General features: G+C 37.1%; 1 protein-coding gene and 1 long non-coding RNA gene across 11 annotated transcripts in view; both read right to left on the reverse strand.

Annotated features, from left to right (window-relative positions):
- LOC141379834 (uncharacterized) overlaps window positions 1–19,281 on the reverse strand; it is a 361,032-nt gene that overhangs the window by 319,439 nt on the left and 22,312 nt on the right. For 6 of the 8 annotated variants that reach the window (XR_015520186.1, XR_015520184.1, XR_015520181.1 and 3 more), the window contains exon 2: window positions 7,305–7,386. This is a non-coding gene — a long non-coding RNA (uncharacterized LOC141379834). Of the gene's footprint in view, window positions 1–6,736; window positions 6,950–7,304; window positions 7,387–9,040; window positions 9,417–19,281 lie in introns of those variants that run through there. The other 2 variants (XR_015520187.1, XR_015520183.1) reach the window with 2 other exon arrangements.
- On the reverse strand, window positions 1,612–4,388 carry LOC141379832 (uncharacterized). 3 transcript variants are annotated; one of them, XM_087300994.1, is made up of 2 exons: window positions 2,762–4,382; window positions 1,612–2,545 (listed from the first exon to the last, which is right to left on the reverse strand). In XM_087300994.1, exons 1-2 carry the CDS (start codon window positions 4,268–4,270, stop codon window positions 2,006–2,008), a joined length of 2,049 nt encoding a protein of 682 aa, XP_087157120.1. In that variant the 5' UTR covers window positions 4,271–4,382; the 3' UTR covers window positions 1,612–2,005. The 3 variants fall into 3 exon arrangements, with proteins under 3 accessions (XP_087157120.1, XP_087157122.1, XP_087157121.1); XM_087300996.1 differs by having other exon boundaries at window positions 1,999–3,210; window positions 3,392–4,388; XM_087300995.1 differs by having other exon boundaries at window positions 1,999–3,420; window positions 3,482–3,843.

Here is a 19,281-nt window from a genome sequence, read left to right on the forward strand (position 1 = left end):
ATAGGTATTATTTATTATTTTGACCCATTCATTCATTTATTCAAAGATTTTCTTAATTAATCCAGGGTCGCCACAGCGGAATAAACCGCCAACTTATCCAGCATATGTTTTATGCAGCAGATGCTCTTCCAGCTGCAACCAGTCACTGGGAATCACCCATACATTCTCATTCACACACATACACTAAGAATAATTTAGCTTACTCAATTCACCTATAGTCTTGGACTTGTGGGGAAAACCAGAGCACCCGGAGGAAACCCATGCAAACACGGGGAGAACATGCAAACTCCACACAGAAATGCCAACTCAGCCAGCTGAGGTTCGAACCGGCGACCTTCTTGCTGTGAGGGGGGGACAGTGCTACCCACTGCACCACCTATTGTGACCCATAATTAGGCAAAAATGCTAATGTTTACATGTATTTAAATTAAATGTGGGTAAAATTCCTATTTTTACACTATTTTAACTAAAAATAAGTCAAATATAATCTTTCCTCTAAATTTAACAAAAAAAATCTATAAAATTCACATTTTTAATAAATAAACTCCCAATAAAAAAACACATCTTAATTGTTTAACTATTAAAATAATATTTTTTTATTTATTTTTTTAATTTTGCAGCTAGAATAAATCATCAATCATGCCAAGGTAATTGCCTGTTCATTCCACAGTGGCGATTCCTGCTAAGTCAGGGATTAAACCGAAAGGTAGTGAGCAAGTGAGTGGATTAACTTCAAAAATAATATTCATTTCCTGCACCGTTTTGGTGTTTAGACAGTTCGACCAAAATAGTGTTTAAATGCACATGTACTGATTTGCAAATGCCTGGGTTTGTCTGATGGCAGCTCATTCTCCAATTCTCCAGGTGGGAGGTTTCATCCCCGCCGTTTCCCAGTAAAGCAGACTTCATCCTCTCCACATTTTGGCAATATCTAACCTTTTAAATTCCTAAAGACGTCTTAAGCTTTGTAGATCTCCCGCCGAGCGAGTACCTACAGTAAAGAGAGCGGCTCTGTAAAAGTAAACCAGCAAGAAACCTCACACAACCCGGCGAACGAGCTTTCCAACCCATACAATCATTTCCATTTAGCAAACCTCCTTCAAGGCTTCCTGAGGGCTGGAATCCATTACCTCGCTTACACTGCGAAGCACCTGATCAGAAGTCAGAGTCAATCCAGAGTCCTACTGAATTCACCAACTCAGACAGAACAATGAAAAGCGGTGTGTTACATCAAAAACGCCTTCAATGCTTCATGATCTCTTTTTTTCCCCTTTATTTTTGTGTGTTGACAGCTTGAACTTAACATCAGAGCCGAAGTCAGTTGCAATGATACACAAATATACAAATTGAGAATCTGTTTAGGTGAAAAGATGACAAGTTATTCAATCTTTTGTTCTGCTTTTTGAGAGATAATAGTTCTTTTGCCCCTTTGAAATTCTGAAAGAGGGTCATGTCATGAGTTGGGATGCACAGAAAGGTCTCTTATTCATGTTTCAGATCTATAATCGCTTTTACACATTGCCTTGTGTGTCTTTTCAAAAAGCATAAACATTTGAAACTGTCACGTTTGGCGTGATCAAAACAAAAGCAAAACAGGAACAAAAAGATTGTGGATTCAAGTGCAGATTTAATAGATTATAAGTGCAGAAAACGGTGACTAAAAAATACAAAATCTCAAAAATACAAAGTAACAAATCAACAACAAAACAAGACGGATAACACGAACTAGACTTTGGCAAACTACAAGGCAAGATCAGGAACAAACTTACTAGGAGCAGGAAGACAAGGAAGACAACGACGCGATGACAAACATAGGTGGAATGGTAGAATATATAGTCCAGATAATCAACGGTAACACAAAACAGATGTGATGACAGATCAGTGTAGATGTTCCGGTGTGTGCGCGGGGCATGTATGAAAATGTAGTCTTTTGACTGAAGCGCTGCAGTGCCTACAAGTCCCAATGCACTACAGCGCCCTCAGGTGGTCACTGACGGATGTGACATTACCCCCCCTCTAAAGAGCGGCTTCCAGACGCTCCCAGACTGGTTCCAAGAGGGGGGGCGGAGCGGAGCAGGAACAAAGGGAGGGATGGGAGGGCCAGATCAGGGTCAGGCAGTGGGTCAGGCACCCCAGCAGGAAGCCAGGGTGCGGCCGGTGAATCCGTCCCAAGTAGTGGGAAGGACCACCAGGGAGGGTCGGGAGGGATGACCCATGGATGATCCCGCAGGAGACACAAGGCAGGGGGTTTTAGGAGAGCCGGCTGGAGAGGCAACTGGACTGGAGCAGGCGGAACTGGAGGCAGCTGCGCAGGAGCCGGCGGGACTGGAGGCAGCTGGGCAGGAACCGGCGAGGCTGGAGGCAGCTGGGCAGGAGCCGGCGGCACTGGAGGCAGCTGGGCAGGAGCCGGCGGGACTGGAGGCAGCTGGACTAGAGCCGGCGGGACTGGAGGCAGCTGGGCAGGAGCCGGCGGGACTGGAGGCAGCTGGGCAGGAGCCGGCGGGACTGGAGGCAGCTGGGCAGGAGCCGGCGGGACTGGAGGCAGCTGGGCAGGAGCCGGCGGGACTGGAGGCAGCTGGGCAGGAGCCGGCGGGACTGGAGGCAGCTGGGCAGGAGCCGGCGGGACTGGAGGCAGCTGGGCAGGAGCCGGCGGGACTGGAGGCAGCTGGACTGGGGCCGACGGAACTGGAGGCAGCTGGACTGGAGCCGGCGGGACTGGAGGCAGCTGGACAGGAGGCGGCTGGACTGGAGGCAGCTGGACTGGAGCCGGCGGGACAGGAGGCAGCTGGACTGGAGCCGGCAGGGCATGGAGCCGGACTGGGGCCGGCAAGGCAAGACGTCTGGGAGGTGCCGGCAGGGCAAGACGTCTGGATGGCGTTGGTAATGCCAGGAGCCGGGCTGGGACCGGCAGGGCGAGGAGCCGGGTTGGGGCCGGCAGGGCAAGACGTCTGGGTGGTGCCGGCAGAGCAAGGAGCCGGGCTGGTGCCGGCAGGGCTAGACGTCTGGTTGGTGCCGGCAGGGCGAGGAGCCTGGGTGGCGCCGGCAGGGCGAGGAGCCTGGGTGGCGCCGGCAGGGCGAGGAGCCTGGGTGGCGCCGGCAGGGCGAGGAGCCTGGGTGGCGCCGGCAGGGCGAGGAGCTTGAGTGGCGCCGGTAAAGCCAGGAGCCAGACTGGAACCGGCATTGAACTGCGCTCTGGGGCTGGAGCCGACACTGGCGGGCGCTCTGGGGCTGGAGCCGACACTGGCGGGCGCTCTGGGGCTGGAGCCGACACTGGCGGGCGCTCTGGGGCTGGAGCCGACACTGGCGGGCGCTCTGGGGCTGGAGCCGACACTGGCGGGCGCTCTGGGGCTGGAGCCGACACTGGCGGGCGCTCTGGGGCTGGAGCCGACACTGGCGGGCGCTCTGGGGCTGGAGCCGACACTGGCGGGCGCTCTGGGGCTGGAGCCGACACTGGCGGGCGCTCTGGGGCTGGAGCCGACACTGGCGGGCGCTCTGGGGCTGGAGCCGACACTGGCGGGCGCTCTGGGGCTGGAGCCGACACTGGCGGGCGCTCTGGGGCTGGAGCCGACACTGGCGGGCGCTCTGGGGCTGGAGCCGACACTGGCGGGCGCTCTGGGGCTGGAGCCGACACTGGCGGGCGCTCTGGGGCTGGAGCCGACACTGGCGGGCGCTCTGGGGCTGGAGCCGACACTGGCGGGCGCTCTGGGGCTGGAGTAGTCCTGTTTCTACGCCTCCTCCGTCTGGTGGTTTGAGAAGGAAGAGCATAGTTAACAGCTTGCTCTGGAGCTGGAGCCGACACTGGTGGGCACTGTGGGATTGGAGCAGACACTGGGGTTCCACACAGTTCAAGCAGGCTCTCTAGAGGCTCAGAAAAAGGTGCTCTTCGGACAGCCCGACGCGGATAAGGCCGCAACTCCAGTCCAGCCTCTTTTCTCCTTCCCTTGGATAAATCTGCCGGCCCCGAAAATATCCCTCTTTGTTGCTCACCACTCAGGCCTCCCTCCTGAGGGTTCTCCTCCTTCAAAGCAACAGAGAGGGGAGAGCCGGAGATCAAAAGAGCCACCTCGATGAACCGATAAAGGTTCCAGTCATCCTCATAAGGTGGCATCTGAGAACGGACTGGTTCCAAAAGTCCTCCCCGAAAGAACATCATCAGCAAAATATCACTATGAGAGCTCTTCGGGGCTAGCTCCAAAAACTCCTTTATATAACGCTCCACGGAGCGGTTACCCTGCTTTATACGCACTAATCTATCATCTGCTGAATCCATCTGTTGATCGCGTCGTTCCGTCACGTTTGGCGTGATCAAAACAAAAGCAAAACAGGAACAAAAAGATTGTGGATTCAAGTGCAGATTTAATAGATTATAAGTGCAGAAAACGGTGACTAAAAAATACAAAATCTCAAAAATACAAAGTAACAAATCAACAACAAAACAAGACGGATAACACGAACTAGACTTTGGCAAACTACAAGGCAAGATCAGGAACAAACTTACTAGGAGCAGGAAGACAAGGAAGACAACGACGCGATGACAAACATAGGTGGAATGGTAGAATATATAGTCCAGATAATCAACGGTAACACAAAACAGATGTGATGACAGATCAGTGTAGATGTTCCGGTGTGTGCGCGGGGCATGTATGAAAATGTAGTCTTTTGACTGAAGCGCTGCAGTGCCTACAAGTCCCAATGCACTACAGCGCCCTCAGGTGGTCACTGACGGATGTGACAGAAACGCTTATGCTAAACATATCCATGCAACTCACCCACACTGAAAAAATTTATACTTTGAACCAACTTTAAAGGTGCTTTATGCAAGTTTTTGACTCTTCTAAAAGCAAAAAAATACCACATGAAATAATGTTTTCCGATATTTAAGGAACATGCTTAGTGAGCATGCTTGTTTATCTGAAAAACAATGTTAAAGTCAGATATTCTGCTTTGAAAATGTGTGATACATGCCGGAACTCTGTCTTTGTTTTGGTACTTTTACCCCACCCACTGCCACTTTAACCAATTATATTTCACCACCCCAGGTTGCCTCTATGGAAAACCCCATAATTCCTTCATTCATTCATTCATTCATTTATTCAGGAGGGCTCTCAAAGTGTGTGTCCGTGACCAAAATGCGACCACTGGTGGACAGTAGCAGACTCCTAAATGAGATGCAGATTCAGAGTTCAATATCAGGTTATTAATTTGCAAATAATATTAATAATACAAACGTAAATGTTAGGTGAGCAGGTTACAATGTAACCTAGTGTCCCAACAACAAGCTACGTGATGAGATTTGCAGTAATAAGCAATTTGGCTGCAGATGACATGCACGAGACAGAAATTTAAATACAACTATTCAGAAGTGCAGAATATGCACTCTCTCCCGAAATGCTAAGGTTTATAATCGAATTAATACATAAATTTATCTTTATTTGAATTGAACATATTAAACCTCTTTAACATTATTAAATTTAGATGCTGAATGTTATTTGTTGGTTTGCATTATTTCATAGTTTTAAAGTTCAACTTCAAAAGGTTTTTTTTATTTTATTTTCAAGATCTGAGGTAAACTATCTGCTGCTGCTTTCAGTAGTATGGCAATAAATGTCATGTAAAACAGCATTCAAACTCACATTATTAGCATTTAACACTGAATAAAGCACATGAGGTGTACCTGAGGTGATTACGTCATCAAGATTTTGTTGTTTAGCTGCAAAAAATAGAATCCGTTTCTAAAATATAAATTCCAGGAGCTGGTTAGGACAAAAACTAATTTTAATATGAAAATATTCCTTTTGTTGTCTTCTGTTACATTCATTTAGAAGATGACTTAAATCAGCGTTTAGGCTCAAAAGTTAGGCACACTTCTGTTGGTTCTCACTCTGGCAACCTGCACTTGCGTTTGTTTTGATCCAGGATTGCAAAACCTAGTTCAATCTCTGGGTGTCAAACTGACAAACTGCAATTTTACCTAAATTACGGTAATTTGTTATAGCTAACTTTTTTGTTTTTCTTAAAGTATAATTTAACCTTAGTTCAAACTTTAAAGTTTAATTTAATCTGAATTAGATATTAGATATTCATAAATACTGAGTAACACGTAAGCAGTACCCTTTTTTTAATGTAGCCAAAGAAACCAAATTTGTCATTTAATAGAATATAAAACTGAACTTTAAATGAACGACAGAGTAGTTTAACTTTTTTTCAGTGCATGATTTATCACCAGTTTTGCTTGTATTATATTTGTAATGTTTTAAGAAAAGGCTGTAAAATTATGGACAGATGTACTATGCTAATATGAAGAATTGTATCGTACACTGTGAATATATATATATATATATATATATATATATATATATATATTTTTTTTTTTTTTTTTTTTAAACAAATGGTATTAATTAAAAATATTTATTCATTTATTTATTGGTTTGTTTGTTCATTTATTTATTTTTGAAAATGCAGTTTTCTGACCTTATAATATAAACAAAATATCTGTGCACTTTGCATTCTGTATGATTATAAAAGTCAGTTTAAAATAGATTACCACTGCAAAGCAGGAAGAGCATTTTTGTTAGTTGTTTTTCCTTTTTTCTGTTGTTATTATCATTATTGTCAATTTTACTGTTTATTTTTTAGAATAAAAGTGGCAATCTTATGGTTGTTTGGAATTTTTAAAAAAAAGTGTGATTGTAAAAGGTTGTATTTATAAAAAATAAAGACAAATAAAATAAACACATTTCAGTCTATACTTGGGTTTTTAATGTCAGGTTAATTAACCAGGATTGTAATCTGACTGCATCTTATCAAGCAAAGGGGATACACGAGAAGAAATGACCTCACCGCCACAGTAGGAATCAAAGACTTGAGGAAGATATTTCGACATAGATCCACAAACACATGATGTCTTGCTCATCTGCTTCAGGCTTAATCAGACCACCAGACACATAGACTAAACAGGAACATACAAAACTTTTCAAGCATCCTTAATATTCAAGGTTGTTGCTTATATTTTTTGCTCAAATGAAGAAATCTAAGTTCAAAGTCTCCTCAATTGATTTTTTTTTTATTTCCATTGAACAATCTGTTCCAAACTTGCAGTTAAATCATTTTATAAGTAAATTCAACTCTTTATAAGTAAATTCAACTCTAAGCTCAAAAATATGTCCACCTTACTTACAATTTTTAACTGAGTTAACAATTTGTAAGTTAGATTTTTTTACAGTGTATGTGTGGCTACTGAGAATCCATTGAAGTGTTATGAAGTGAAATGATTGGTCTAAAAACATGAATGTTATTTACATTACCTTTAATCCATAGCCTCAGCAAATGGCCACATTGTGTAACTTCCATGTAGGCTACTCCATAGATGATTCAGTACATCACCCACTAATAAAACAGAAAATAAATTCAGTTTAAACAAAACAGTTCACTCATTGAGAGTCACTCATTGCTCCACAAATAACATCCTTTCGGAATTTCTGCTTAAACACAGAACGTCTTCCTTACATTGCCATATGGTTTAATACACAGTTGGAAATAAGAATGTTCTGTAAACATCTCAATAATTTTTTTATCTAACCAAAAACTAACCATTCCCATAACTTTTAGTATGATTTTGTTAGAACTCAAAGAGAACCTGTAGGGAATGTAGGAGAAAGTGGGGACAAAAGTAACGTGGGATGAAAGTAACAAAGTGTTTTTTTCAAAACCCTGACAAGATTTGCTGTTCAGACTATAACAGCACATTCAGCATGCAACTCTTGATAGATCTACCAAATATCATGTGATTTCGGGACCGAGAACTGCAGTTAGCTCTAAATTTCTGTTTTTAAGTGCAGAAAGTAAATTATTGTATCTGGGTTTTTTTTTTTTTTTCGATTACTAGTTGTGTTTCTCTTTTAATGTGACACACTAATGATTAATCTACAAGTTATTTAGTGCAAAAACACATCCGAGAGTTTGAAATGTCTGAGTTTTTCAGTGCAAAATTAAATCAGGTTTAAATCACAAGACTTCCTGTGGGGACAAAAGTAACACTCTTATTTCTGTCTCACTGCTATTTTTTGCTTCCAAATTAAAGTTTTTAGGGCTTTGACTCATGTTTTATAAGATTAATGCATAGTGGTAATAATAATAAAAAATATTTAACAATTATAGAAAATTCTAACATTTTGCAAAAATAAAAGACAAAAGACGTTTGCAGTTAACATTAACAAGGTCATAGTTCAATATATCTCAAATATAGACCATTTTGAAGGATGTAAACTATAACAAAGGTCCAAACGTGTTTCCTGTCTTCATTTTTCATTTCCTTAGCTTCCGAGAACCCTGAAAGGCCCACATATTAATAAATAATGTTATGACAGCTGTTTAACATTAGGATTAGATTTAATAGCCTTTTGTTAAAGTTCTTAAAATACTTTGACAATAAGCAAGAAATGTTCACGGGCCAGTAACAACAACACATCGATACAAAATTATGCCAGTAAATCTAGCAAACATTGTTGTTACTTTCATCCCTATACTGACAGGGTCAAAAGTAACATTAATGTGCAACATTTGTTCAAAGTTAAGTTATTCAGGAGTTGTTCTAAGCTGATACAAAATAACACCTGATTTTAATAGACCACTCTTGTGGGTTAATAACCACAGTAAACATATATTTCTGCTAAAAACATTATCTTTTAAAATTACGGTTTTATGAAAAATATTACTTTCGTCCCTGCTCTCCCCCATTTACAGGAAACACTTTCCTGGCTACACAACAAGAACATTATGGAAATTTTCTGGAAACCATAAACAAATTGACCAAATATATATATGGTCTTTTTGAAAAGTTTCTCTGGAGACATCCCATCACATTAATTATCACTTGACTAATTTAGAGTAATACAGTTTTTTCTTGTAACGAAATGTAAAAGTTGCCATCTAGAGCTACATACTGTAACGTTAGAAACATCCTTCTGTATCCATGGAAACAACACCTGAGGCCATTTCAATTGAGAAGCCGTCGGCAAAAAAAAAGCAGACTAGGATTCACCTTAATGTGTGTGTGAAGCAGTTACTACTAAGCCCCTTTGATTACTTTAGTTAAATTCCAGCAAAGCTCAAAGCCCTTTTTGAGGCTCATTTTGGTCTGCAAAGCGCAATCTCGGGATCTGCTGTAGCAATCACGGAGGACAGCAAGCCGTGCTCTTTCATGCCTGGCTGATTTCATTGGTGACTCAGGTAAGAGGAGGCCTGGACTTTAGGCTACTTGCTGCCCGAGGACAAAACCGTCGCCAGATGGTCATCGCGTGTCTGCCTTGCTGTTCTCGGTAGGTTTCCTTTCACGTCTCATCAGCTCAGCACACGGTTCCTGGAAGACCGAATTCAGCAGTGCGCTGCTGCCGCCTACTGGTGAAAGCGCCATGTGTACAGAATAGTATAGGGCAGAAATGGTAATATTTCGCCTGTAACTCGTTGCTTTGAGAAGATAGACGTCTCGGTCTTTCATATAATATGCCCATGTCTATAGTCTTTGATTGGAAACTGCTTGAAATCCCATCGTTGTGTTTTACTGTCAAACAACCTGCTACTGCTGTTGTGCAGGCCTACTACTATAGTCTATACTGTAAAACTGGATGAGTTGAGGAAACAGATTGCGGCAAACCATTTAAGTGTTGACAGAAAATGGCTTAATACTGCAAACATACATACATACATATATATATATATATATATATATATATATATATATATATATATAGAGAGAGAGAGAGAGAGAGAGAGAGAGAGAGAGAGAGAGAGAGTCATATAGACATATTTGTGTTGATATCATCAAATATTTAGAGTGACAATAATTTAAACATTGAGTTCAGTTATCAAATTGTTATGAGTTCAGTTAATAGAAACAAATAAAGTCTAAACAACTATATAGCTACTCAAATGGTTTGGTGTTGCTTCTAACACCAAAAAAATATATATATAATTAATTCATAACTCCTTAGGTTATACTTAATATAATCAGTTTATGGGTTACTATAACTCTTTTTTATTAAGTAAAAGTAACTTTTTTTAATTAGAAGTTAAACTAATTTACGTCATTTATTGATTTTCACTGTTTTACAGTGGGGAATGTTGGAGGGGAAAAGCCTCAAAATTACTAAACTGTATTTCTAAAACGACATTTAATATAATAACTAAATGTATTGAATCCACAATAAGCCTACATTTTATTCAAATATTTCAATTATTACAATAATCATTAAATTAGTTTTAGTAATGAATTGATAATATCATAATCCTCTGCCATAACTGTAACATCAAAAAGAAATCTAGGTATTTATAATATCAAATTATATATTGATGGCATTGTACATATTAAAAATAATAAAAGAAAGAATAATAAAAGAATAACAATTGTCAGATTTATTTAAAAAATATAAATATAACAATTTATTTTATAAATATTTAACAGCCATAATTGCAATTTCAATGTTATTATACACTCTCAGAAATAAAGGTCACAAGCTGTCACTGGGGCGGTATCTTTTCAGAAGGTACATGTTGATACCTCAAATGTATATATTAGTACCTACTTTAGTACTTTAAGGTAATAATATGTATCCTTGAGGTATTAATAATATAGACAAATGTGTACATTTTGAAAAGGTACCACCCCAGTGACAGCTTGTGTACCTTTATTTCTGAGAGTTTATTATGATAGTCTATGTAGCACCAAATAGAAGTGTGGGTAGTTGAAATGTAGCAATATTTAATTACATTTGCTGGTACTATTTTATATAATATATGAATTTATTCATTATCTTTTATGCCCTTTTTATGTTTTATATCTCACTTTTTATTAGTAAAACTGGTGGTCTTACAAATCACTCACTCATTTCACAACACTGCTCAGTCTCCCCGAGAGAACAATTTTCATCATGGAATTGAGCTCTAAAAAATGTAACGCACAAATCTGGCAATTTCTCACAGTTGGTTTCCTAACACTGAACAATTTAAAAGGTGCTATCGAGACTGCTTATTTTTTTGAATGCCTTCTTTTGTGTTTAAACAAGAAAAATAAGTGCAGAAGAATGCTTTAGGTCAAAAATTTTCTCTTTTGTAATGCGTTGGAACATAATCATCAGAATACATAATGGAAAAGATAAAGCCAACAGTTATGAATCTGACTGCAAGTATAGTTATCATAATGATTTTTTTTTCTTTTTGAGGGGGAAACAATTAATTAACCGATCCATTGCCATCAAAGCGAAACGAGATGGATCTAAAATGAAACAGGCCTACTAAATCCACACATCTATTCATTCGATGTATATTCTTTTCACTTTTAAAATTTAATCAAAACACTTGAGTCATTGAGTTCTATCCTATATAGTCAATATGGCTCCACTGCTGACTGTTTAAACACTGTTTGCTTTATTTCTATAAGTAATTCATAAGAAAAAGAAAGAAGAAATGACAGGAAGAGAGTCATGTGGGTGTGAACAAACATTCGCAATGTATCCTACGTAAGGTCGTGACTTTTTCTAAGACACTTCACATTACCATCCCATACTTTCCAAATAACCTGCTGTTTAAATGTTACCTCAAATACCACTTCATATCGCCTTTAATCCTCTGTAGATAAAAAAAAATGTCTGTCAGAATATTATTGACATTCAGTCAGTCGGGGTTGATCTTTCAGAGCCTAGTGCAGTACTTATCAAAGGCCTCAGTATGGATGGTTTTATGGGCTGAATTAATTCTCAACCATGTCCCATCAACAGCCCTAAGGGGGAAGATGAGGTATAAATTGCTGTAATCTCTAACTAACAGATCTCACTGCTACTTCACTAATGCAAAATATATAAAACCACTTTTAAAGGCAAAATAATTAGTGTTTCTGTGAAATTTTTTTAATTTAAATATTTGTTTAATGGAAAATATATATATTTTCAAATAATTAATTACTATTGTCATTGCTGTCATTAAAGTAAATAGCTTTTTTACTTATTTTGCGAGATACTGGTGTTAAGTTTAAAGTTTAATTTAAAGGCTTAATTGGGTTAACTAGGCAATTTAGGTTAATTAGGCAATTCATTAGACAACAGTGGTTTGTTCTGTAGCCAACTATTTAAAATTTCCCCGGAGGGCTAATACTTATTTTGTTTGTTTATATTTTGAATTGTGTGCCATAATATTTTACTATAGATAAATGGCAAGCTGTATGATGTAAATCCAGCGAGAATTTGTCTAATTGTCATCCCACAACAGTCATACTGTACAGAAGTCAGATATATGAGACTACATTTAGGCTGTCAGTGAAAATCTAATAGACATGTAACCATAGGCTTAGATTAGACTAGTATTCAATTAAATCACAGTTAAAGAGAACACAAATAAGAGTCCAATTATTTAGTCCAGTTATTCAAAAGTAACAACATCCAAACAAGTTAAATGTAAAGCTTATATTAAGGAAAATAAAATTAAACACATTGGGGAAATATACAAAAGATCAAATAAAAAACTTGAAAAAAATTAAATACTTTTTAAATTCATTTTTAAAAAGCTTAAACAGATCAAAAAGTATTTGATCAAACTCTAATAGAAGATAATATTGTCCTTTTATTCTACTATTATTGTGAATGGAATGGATGAATTCAGAGCAGAAATGAGGCACCCACTGATATGCCTGGCCTCAAGAAATTCCATGTGACCGGTAAGGGAAGAGAAGTTGATTTGAGGGGGGAAGGAGGTTATGGTATTTGATTAAAGTTTATGAGAGCAATAACTTTTTTATAAAATAATGAAGTGCATTGGTACATTGTTTATGACAAGAACTACTAAACACAAAAGTATTTTGCTGGTTGCTTAAACTGCTTATTTAAAATGAGCTGAATTAACATAATTCTTGAGTTTTTTTGGCGGGACAGCTTATTATTTTATCTTCAATCAACTTAAATTTGCAAAAATAATTATGTTAATGTTAACTTAATTGAATTGTGTTGGACAACATGAAAGAATTGTGTGAACCCAGTATTTTTATAGTGTATATATAGTCCATATAAAAAGAGTAAATCTGATGTGATTTCATGGTGACTTTAAGCAAGACACTGCAGGCAAAAAAGGCTGCAGGTTTTTTCATACAGAGCCTTTTTATGCTGAGATTTGGTGGGGATTTCATTGTATGTTAAAAAAACAAAACAAAAAAAAACGTTAACAATTCAAATTTTATTGTTAGTAAAATCACATATATATTTTTAAAGGCCATTTTCTAAAAAAAAAAAAACAATATTGCGTCAAAAATCTGCAAAATTTTTATCTTTTACTTATTCATATGTATTCTGAAGGTTTTTAAAAAAGGTATACGTTTAAAACAATTTTAGTTTTTTTTTAATATCTGTATATTTTATCTCTATATATCTCTATAGTTCACTACATTTTCTGAATTATGGAGTGATCAAATGAGATTCCCAAAATGCCATCAGTAAAAAAAAAAAATATATATATATATATATATATATATATATATATATATATATATATATATATATATATATATATATATATATATATATATATATATATATATACATACATGTTAAAACAAAACATAAACAAGAATTTTGAACCTGACTTCATCCATTGTTTATATTTTTGTGCTAAAAACAGAAGCAAATATTTATTTAAATAATGCCTCATTTGAATTAAACATACTGAGAAAATTTGTTTGACAAGCATTTGCTCTTATTTAATGTGGGCAAATGGCCAAAATAGTTTTAAAATTGTTTATAATCTTGAATTCAACAGGGGCAAAAGATACAAGACAAAAACTAACATTATTTTGGCTACATTCATTGAAGTACATTACTCATAGCAGTCACTAGTTAACTGAGACGGTTGAATATTGTGTTCTGGGAATGATTTTTGGGTAAGCTCTTCCCTTAAGACATTAAGAGTCCCAGCCCTGTTCCTGGAGACCCCCCAAAAGTTTGGATATCTCCTTAATCAAACACAACTGATTCTACTCATCAGCTCATTAACAGAGGCTCCTGAAATGTGTGCATCATAACAGAAAAATCCAAAATGTACTGTACTTTTGGTTGGCCTCCAGACATAGGGTTGCAATGTGTTCTTTATTTTCACAGTGTGCTGGGTGATACTCAAAACATATCGCAATATCACAGTAAAATCAGTTAATAACTATAATCATCATGGATAAATAGCCAGAAAATCTAGTTTGATAGAACCTGACAAATAATTGACAATAAATTAAATTGAATTCCAAAGTGTGATTCAGCAATGTTTTGCTGCTTTATGTTTTTTTTTTTTTTTTTGAAAACTTTTTTGTTGAACTTTTTTGGTCATCCCACCTTATATCTATCAAAGTAATTAAAATATAAAGCAAAAAAAAATTAGTTGAAACCTGATTAAACCTTAAATCTTTTTATAATAAGTAACTTAAAAAGATTTGTAGTTATGACTGTCATATAATTTTTTACAGTGATTGTCATACACATCTGCACATGTGAAAAAAATCCAAGAACTCAAACAGAGCAGAGGGTTTAACTGCTTTTATTGATTCAACATGACTAATAAACACACAACTATGAAATCATCTTACTAAAGGATTTAATACTCTAATGAAGTTTGAACTTATGTGGTGTTTTCAGATGTAGCAACAACTTAGAGCCACAGTTAATGGAAAGCCACTTAAACAGCTGTCAAATCGCAAATTTCAGAATCAATCAGATTAAATCATCTACCATTTTTGCACAGCTTGTCAATGAACTATGGCACTGTGTAGTAAACACTGCTGAAGTAAACACTGAATTAAAGATTAACAGCTGATTACAGAACCTTCCTTACTAGTAAAACCATCTTTTCATCATTAGTATCTTGTATTATCCTCTTATGTTCAGTCATAAATTGTTATGCTGTAATTATTAGTAAAGAGGAAGAGATGGGGGGTTTTTACTCGAGCTGTGGCAAAGAAAATAATTTGAGAAACCGATTGCTATTATTGTGGCGAGAAAACCAAATCTGCCGTAAAACACAGCCTTTCATTGACTTACATTAGCATTCTCAGTCGACAACATTTAAAAAAATATATAATAATAATAATAATAATAATAATCGAAGGCCATAATTGATTAAAACATAATATGATTATTATTTTGATGGATAAAGTAAGAACAAGTGAAACTCATTTTAAAACGTACTAGGTTTATTTTAAAAAATGTCAAATAAAAATATTAACTGTAGTATAGACTGATGTTATGAGCTTGTTTCTAATATTAGGCTTTTTGGTGGGTTGTAAATGAACGGAACCTAACCACACATTATACAATACATCCGTATTATTGTTACGATTACCAGCGAGCGTATTCCATAAGATCGCTGGATTGCACTAACAATAACTCATGGACTACAATTCCGCCATTTCTGGACTACACTTTCATACATGCACTCCGGTCACACTCACACATGCTTCCTCATCTAGACTGATTACTCGCACCGCACCACCTGAGGATTGTCAGAGACTGATTGCACACACTATTTAAGCAGCACACTCACTCACTTCCATTGCCGAGTCTTGTTTATCTGTAGGTGACAATTCAACATGTTTCTTTAGTCTTGTTTTCTTGTGTTTTGAACCTTACCTTGTTTACCTTTTCGTCTTAGTCTGCTGCCTGCCTTCTGACCACTTGACTGATCCTTTGACAACGATTCTGGACATCCCTTGTATATCTGTTTGCACCTGTGCTGACCTTTGCTTGCCTGACTTTGAATAAACCTGCATGTGGATCTAAACCTCAGTTGTTTGTGTCACTCCCGGTGGTTACAATTATATTTAAATTTAATCTATTTACTTATTTATTTAAATACATATCTGTTGTAAGGGAAGGGTTTCATTCATGAAATTCACCTCAGTCACTCTCATTAGCTGTCATAACATTTTTTTTTATCAATTTAAGTCAATAAATGTATCAGAGGGAGTGCATCTATTCGAACCTGATCATTAATAAAGTGAGCTGTGTTTACATTAATCTCATTACATAAAAATCTTTTACTCTGTCATGAGAATTAGATTCTACGAGCTTGATCTCATGAGGAAACATAACTATTTTACATTTTGTCAGCTTAGTGGCTAATTCGTAAGTTTAGTTGTACGAAAATGTACGCTTGAGTTTTTTAAAGAAGCCGTGGCACCAAATCCCACCCCTAAACCCAACAGTCATTGGGGGATGAGTAAATCATTCTAAATAGTATGAATGACATGGTACAAATTTATACGAATAAGCAACTAAATCAAAAAGTTACGAATTGCTGTGAGATGGCGTTGTTTAGGCTATATCCACAACTAGGGGTTTTTCCCCTACCAATACATTTTCAATTAAAAGGTTAATGTGACCATTTCAATTTCATAATGTTCCTTTTACAGCATAGATGTTGTGTAATTAAAATATAAAACATTAAATAGACGTAAGCATTCATTTAGTTGTTGAAGCGTAAAACGAGATGAAAAGCAATTTTAATGCAAGAATCGTCAGAAGCAGGAGGCGAGTGCAGTAATTCGGGTAAAACAGGTTACTGTGTAAATACTTGTAAAATACATTTTCATATTTTAAAAACGTGGCATAAAACAGTGAAATTTAATGCAGTGCTTCTTGACCATTCTGAGGCACACTTTATATCGTATCAATCAGCCAGTGAAGATCAGTGATTTTTAATGAAAACAGACCTTAAACGCGATAATTGTTACAACATACAGTTCACTGGAAACGCTTGAACGGGGTTACTGAAAATTAAACGTTCTTTTGCATAGACCCTATTGTATGATTAAAAACTAGCAGAGTGTCATCTGCTGTTAAAAATTGAGTTCAGAATCTACTCAAGAGAGAACAGCAATGCACTTTGAAAATATCAGAAGTGCCACACAATCGATTTCATGAACGATTTTTCACCACAGCTCAAGCACCTATAACATTGACATACCACACTGAAGAGCATCTAAACATGTATTGTTTGGATTTTTGTAATAATATTAATGCCAAAGCTTTATTTCACATGAAAAGTTATCAAGCAACAAACCTATTGGGAATATTGGAAAGATAATGGTGAAGCTCACACATCACAGCACAGGCTAAAAGACTTGATCTTGACATTTGAATGAGATAATTGCTGTTATCGCTTTAATCGCACAGCTCTTTTTTACATTTGTTAACAGCACTGTTTAGAAATCGATACTGAATGCAAGTCAAAAGGATGGAGGTCACAGAAGGCATTTCCCACATTGAAGAGAACAGGCTACACAAACTACAAAGCTGACTTTTAAAACAGACGCATTAAGAGACGATTGTATTTCTTGACAGGAGCATTGACTTGTTTACTAAAAGTGCAGTGATATTTCAAGCACATCCGCATCTCGCTTTAGTTTAAGGTTTGTAATCATAGCCAAATAAATATGAGGAAGGTCTGGGTGTCTAATGTCAGACAGCTGTTAGATCATAGTGAAACGTAACGCAAGGAATAGTTTATAATTCAAGGTCTAAAGTTGGGCAGGCATTTAACTGAACCAACCTTTAGTTTCATACAATGGCAAAAATAAAGCTGTTCTGCTTTCAAGAGAAACCAGCAGAATGATTAATATTATATTAGATAGTATAACTAACAATTCAAAGTCATTCTATTTTTGTTGACAATAAACCGAAAATCACTGAAATCTCTAATTTCTTGGCATCATCAGAATGTTGCTTAAATCATACCCAAAACTTGTCAAATGACCTGATTTAATATCCCATTTAAAAAAACTCTAGAGCTCCCTGAAAGAAGACCTTTATAGGTTTCATAATGTGGAAAAAATTTTCTAAGACACAATACACATTTCTTTATGCTTTTATTATATTTGTATATAAAGCAGTGAGACTGACCAGTTGTGACACCCTTAAGGCCCAAGGTGTTTTTTTATTTCTCTTTGCTAATTGGGCTTAGTGGAACCTAATTAAAATAAAACCTAAGTATTATCTTTTGATATGAAGTACATTTAGGGAAAAAAATATTTAAATAAAACACTTTTTCCTGACTGTTTTTAATGCATATATAACATTTACATTTTTTGAACGTTTTGACTATCAGAGAGTAAAAACAAAATTTTTTGCCCATTTTGGACAGTTAAAAATAGTTTTTGGGACATTTCATTTGCTGCAAAACAGGATGAAACTGTATCTCTGCAACAAAATATAAAACATTCAAAGTATTTTAAATAGCCACTAAAATGTGCTGTCCACATATGTGGCCACTAAGCCCTAGGAGGTTAAGTAAAAGAAATATAACATTAAATATAAAACAAATAGAACACATTTATTATGACTAAATGTACTACAACATATGCATAATAGCCTTTACTATTACGTATAAAATATTCAGAAGCCAATTAAATTATATTACTTTTTTTATTGTGTAAATTATGATAATGTATAGTCAGCTGGTCATCACTGTAAAAAATTAGTGGGGTAATCAATTTAAATATGATACAAGTCCAGATAAAGTAAAAACAACGACAAGACATGGAACATGTCCTACAAAACAGACCTACAACTATTTTTTGGAAAGGACACCGAAAATATGAAATAATGTGTAATAACTACAAAAAAAATTGTAATTTAGTGAAATTAAAATGTTTAAACTATAGGCATGCTCAAAAAGAAAAAAAAAGAGCTGAATTCTGCACTGTATGTGTGCAGGCACATTTTGTTTGTTTGCCCACTACTGGCCAAGCATACACAGGTTTTTATTTATTTAATGTCTTGTGCAAGACACAGAGTCCAATATCGTGCTATATGAATGTCCACACCTACCTCAAACCTAAACCCAACCACACAGTAACCTGTTGTGTTTTATTAACATCTACACTTACCCCAACCCTAAACCCAACCTCACAGAACCTGTTGTGTTTTACTAACGTCCACATTTACCACAACCCTAAACCCAACCTCACAGTAACCTGTTGTGTTTTACTAACGTCCACATTTACCCCAACCCTAAACCAATTTCAACGTAACCTGTTGTGTTTTATTAACGTCTACACTTACCCCAACCCTAAACCCAATCTCACAGTAACCTGTTGTGTTTTATTAACATCTACACTTACCCCAACCCTAAACCCAACCTCACAGAACCTGTTATGTTTTACTAACGTCCACATTTACCCCAACCCTAAACCCAACCTCACCGTAGCCTTTTGTGTTTTATTAACATCTACACTTACCCTAACCCTAAACCCAACCTCACAGT

Source organism: Danio rerio, chromosome 21 (assembly GCF_052040795.2).
Source record: "Danio rerio strain M-AB ecotype USA chromosome 21, GRCz13ab, whole genome shotgun sequence".
NCBI classification, from domain to species: domain Eukaryota; kingdom Metazoa; phylum Chordata; class Actinopteri; order Cypriniformes; family Danionidae; genus Danio; species Danio rerio.

Coding starts and splice junctions, on each gene's coding strand:
- LOC141379832 (XM_087300994.1), bottom strand. CDS start 4,270: ATGGATTCAGCAGATGATAGATTAGTGCGTATAAAGCAGGGTAACCGC. Junction 2,546..2,761: donor CTCCTGTCCCGCCGGCTCCA/GTCCAGCTGCCT, acceptor GCTCCTGCCCAG/CTGCCTCCAGTCCCGCCGGC.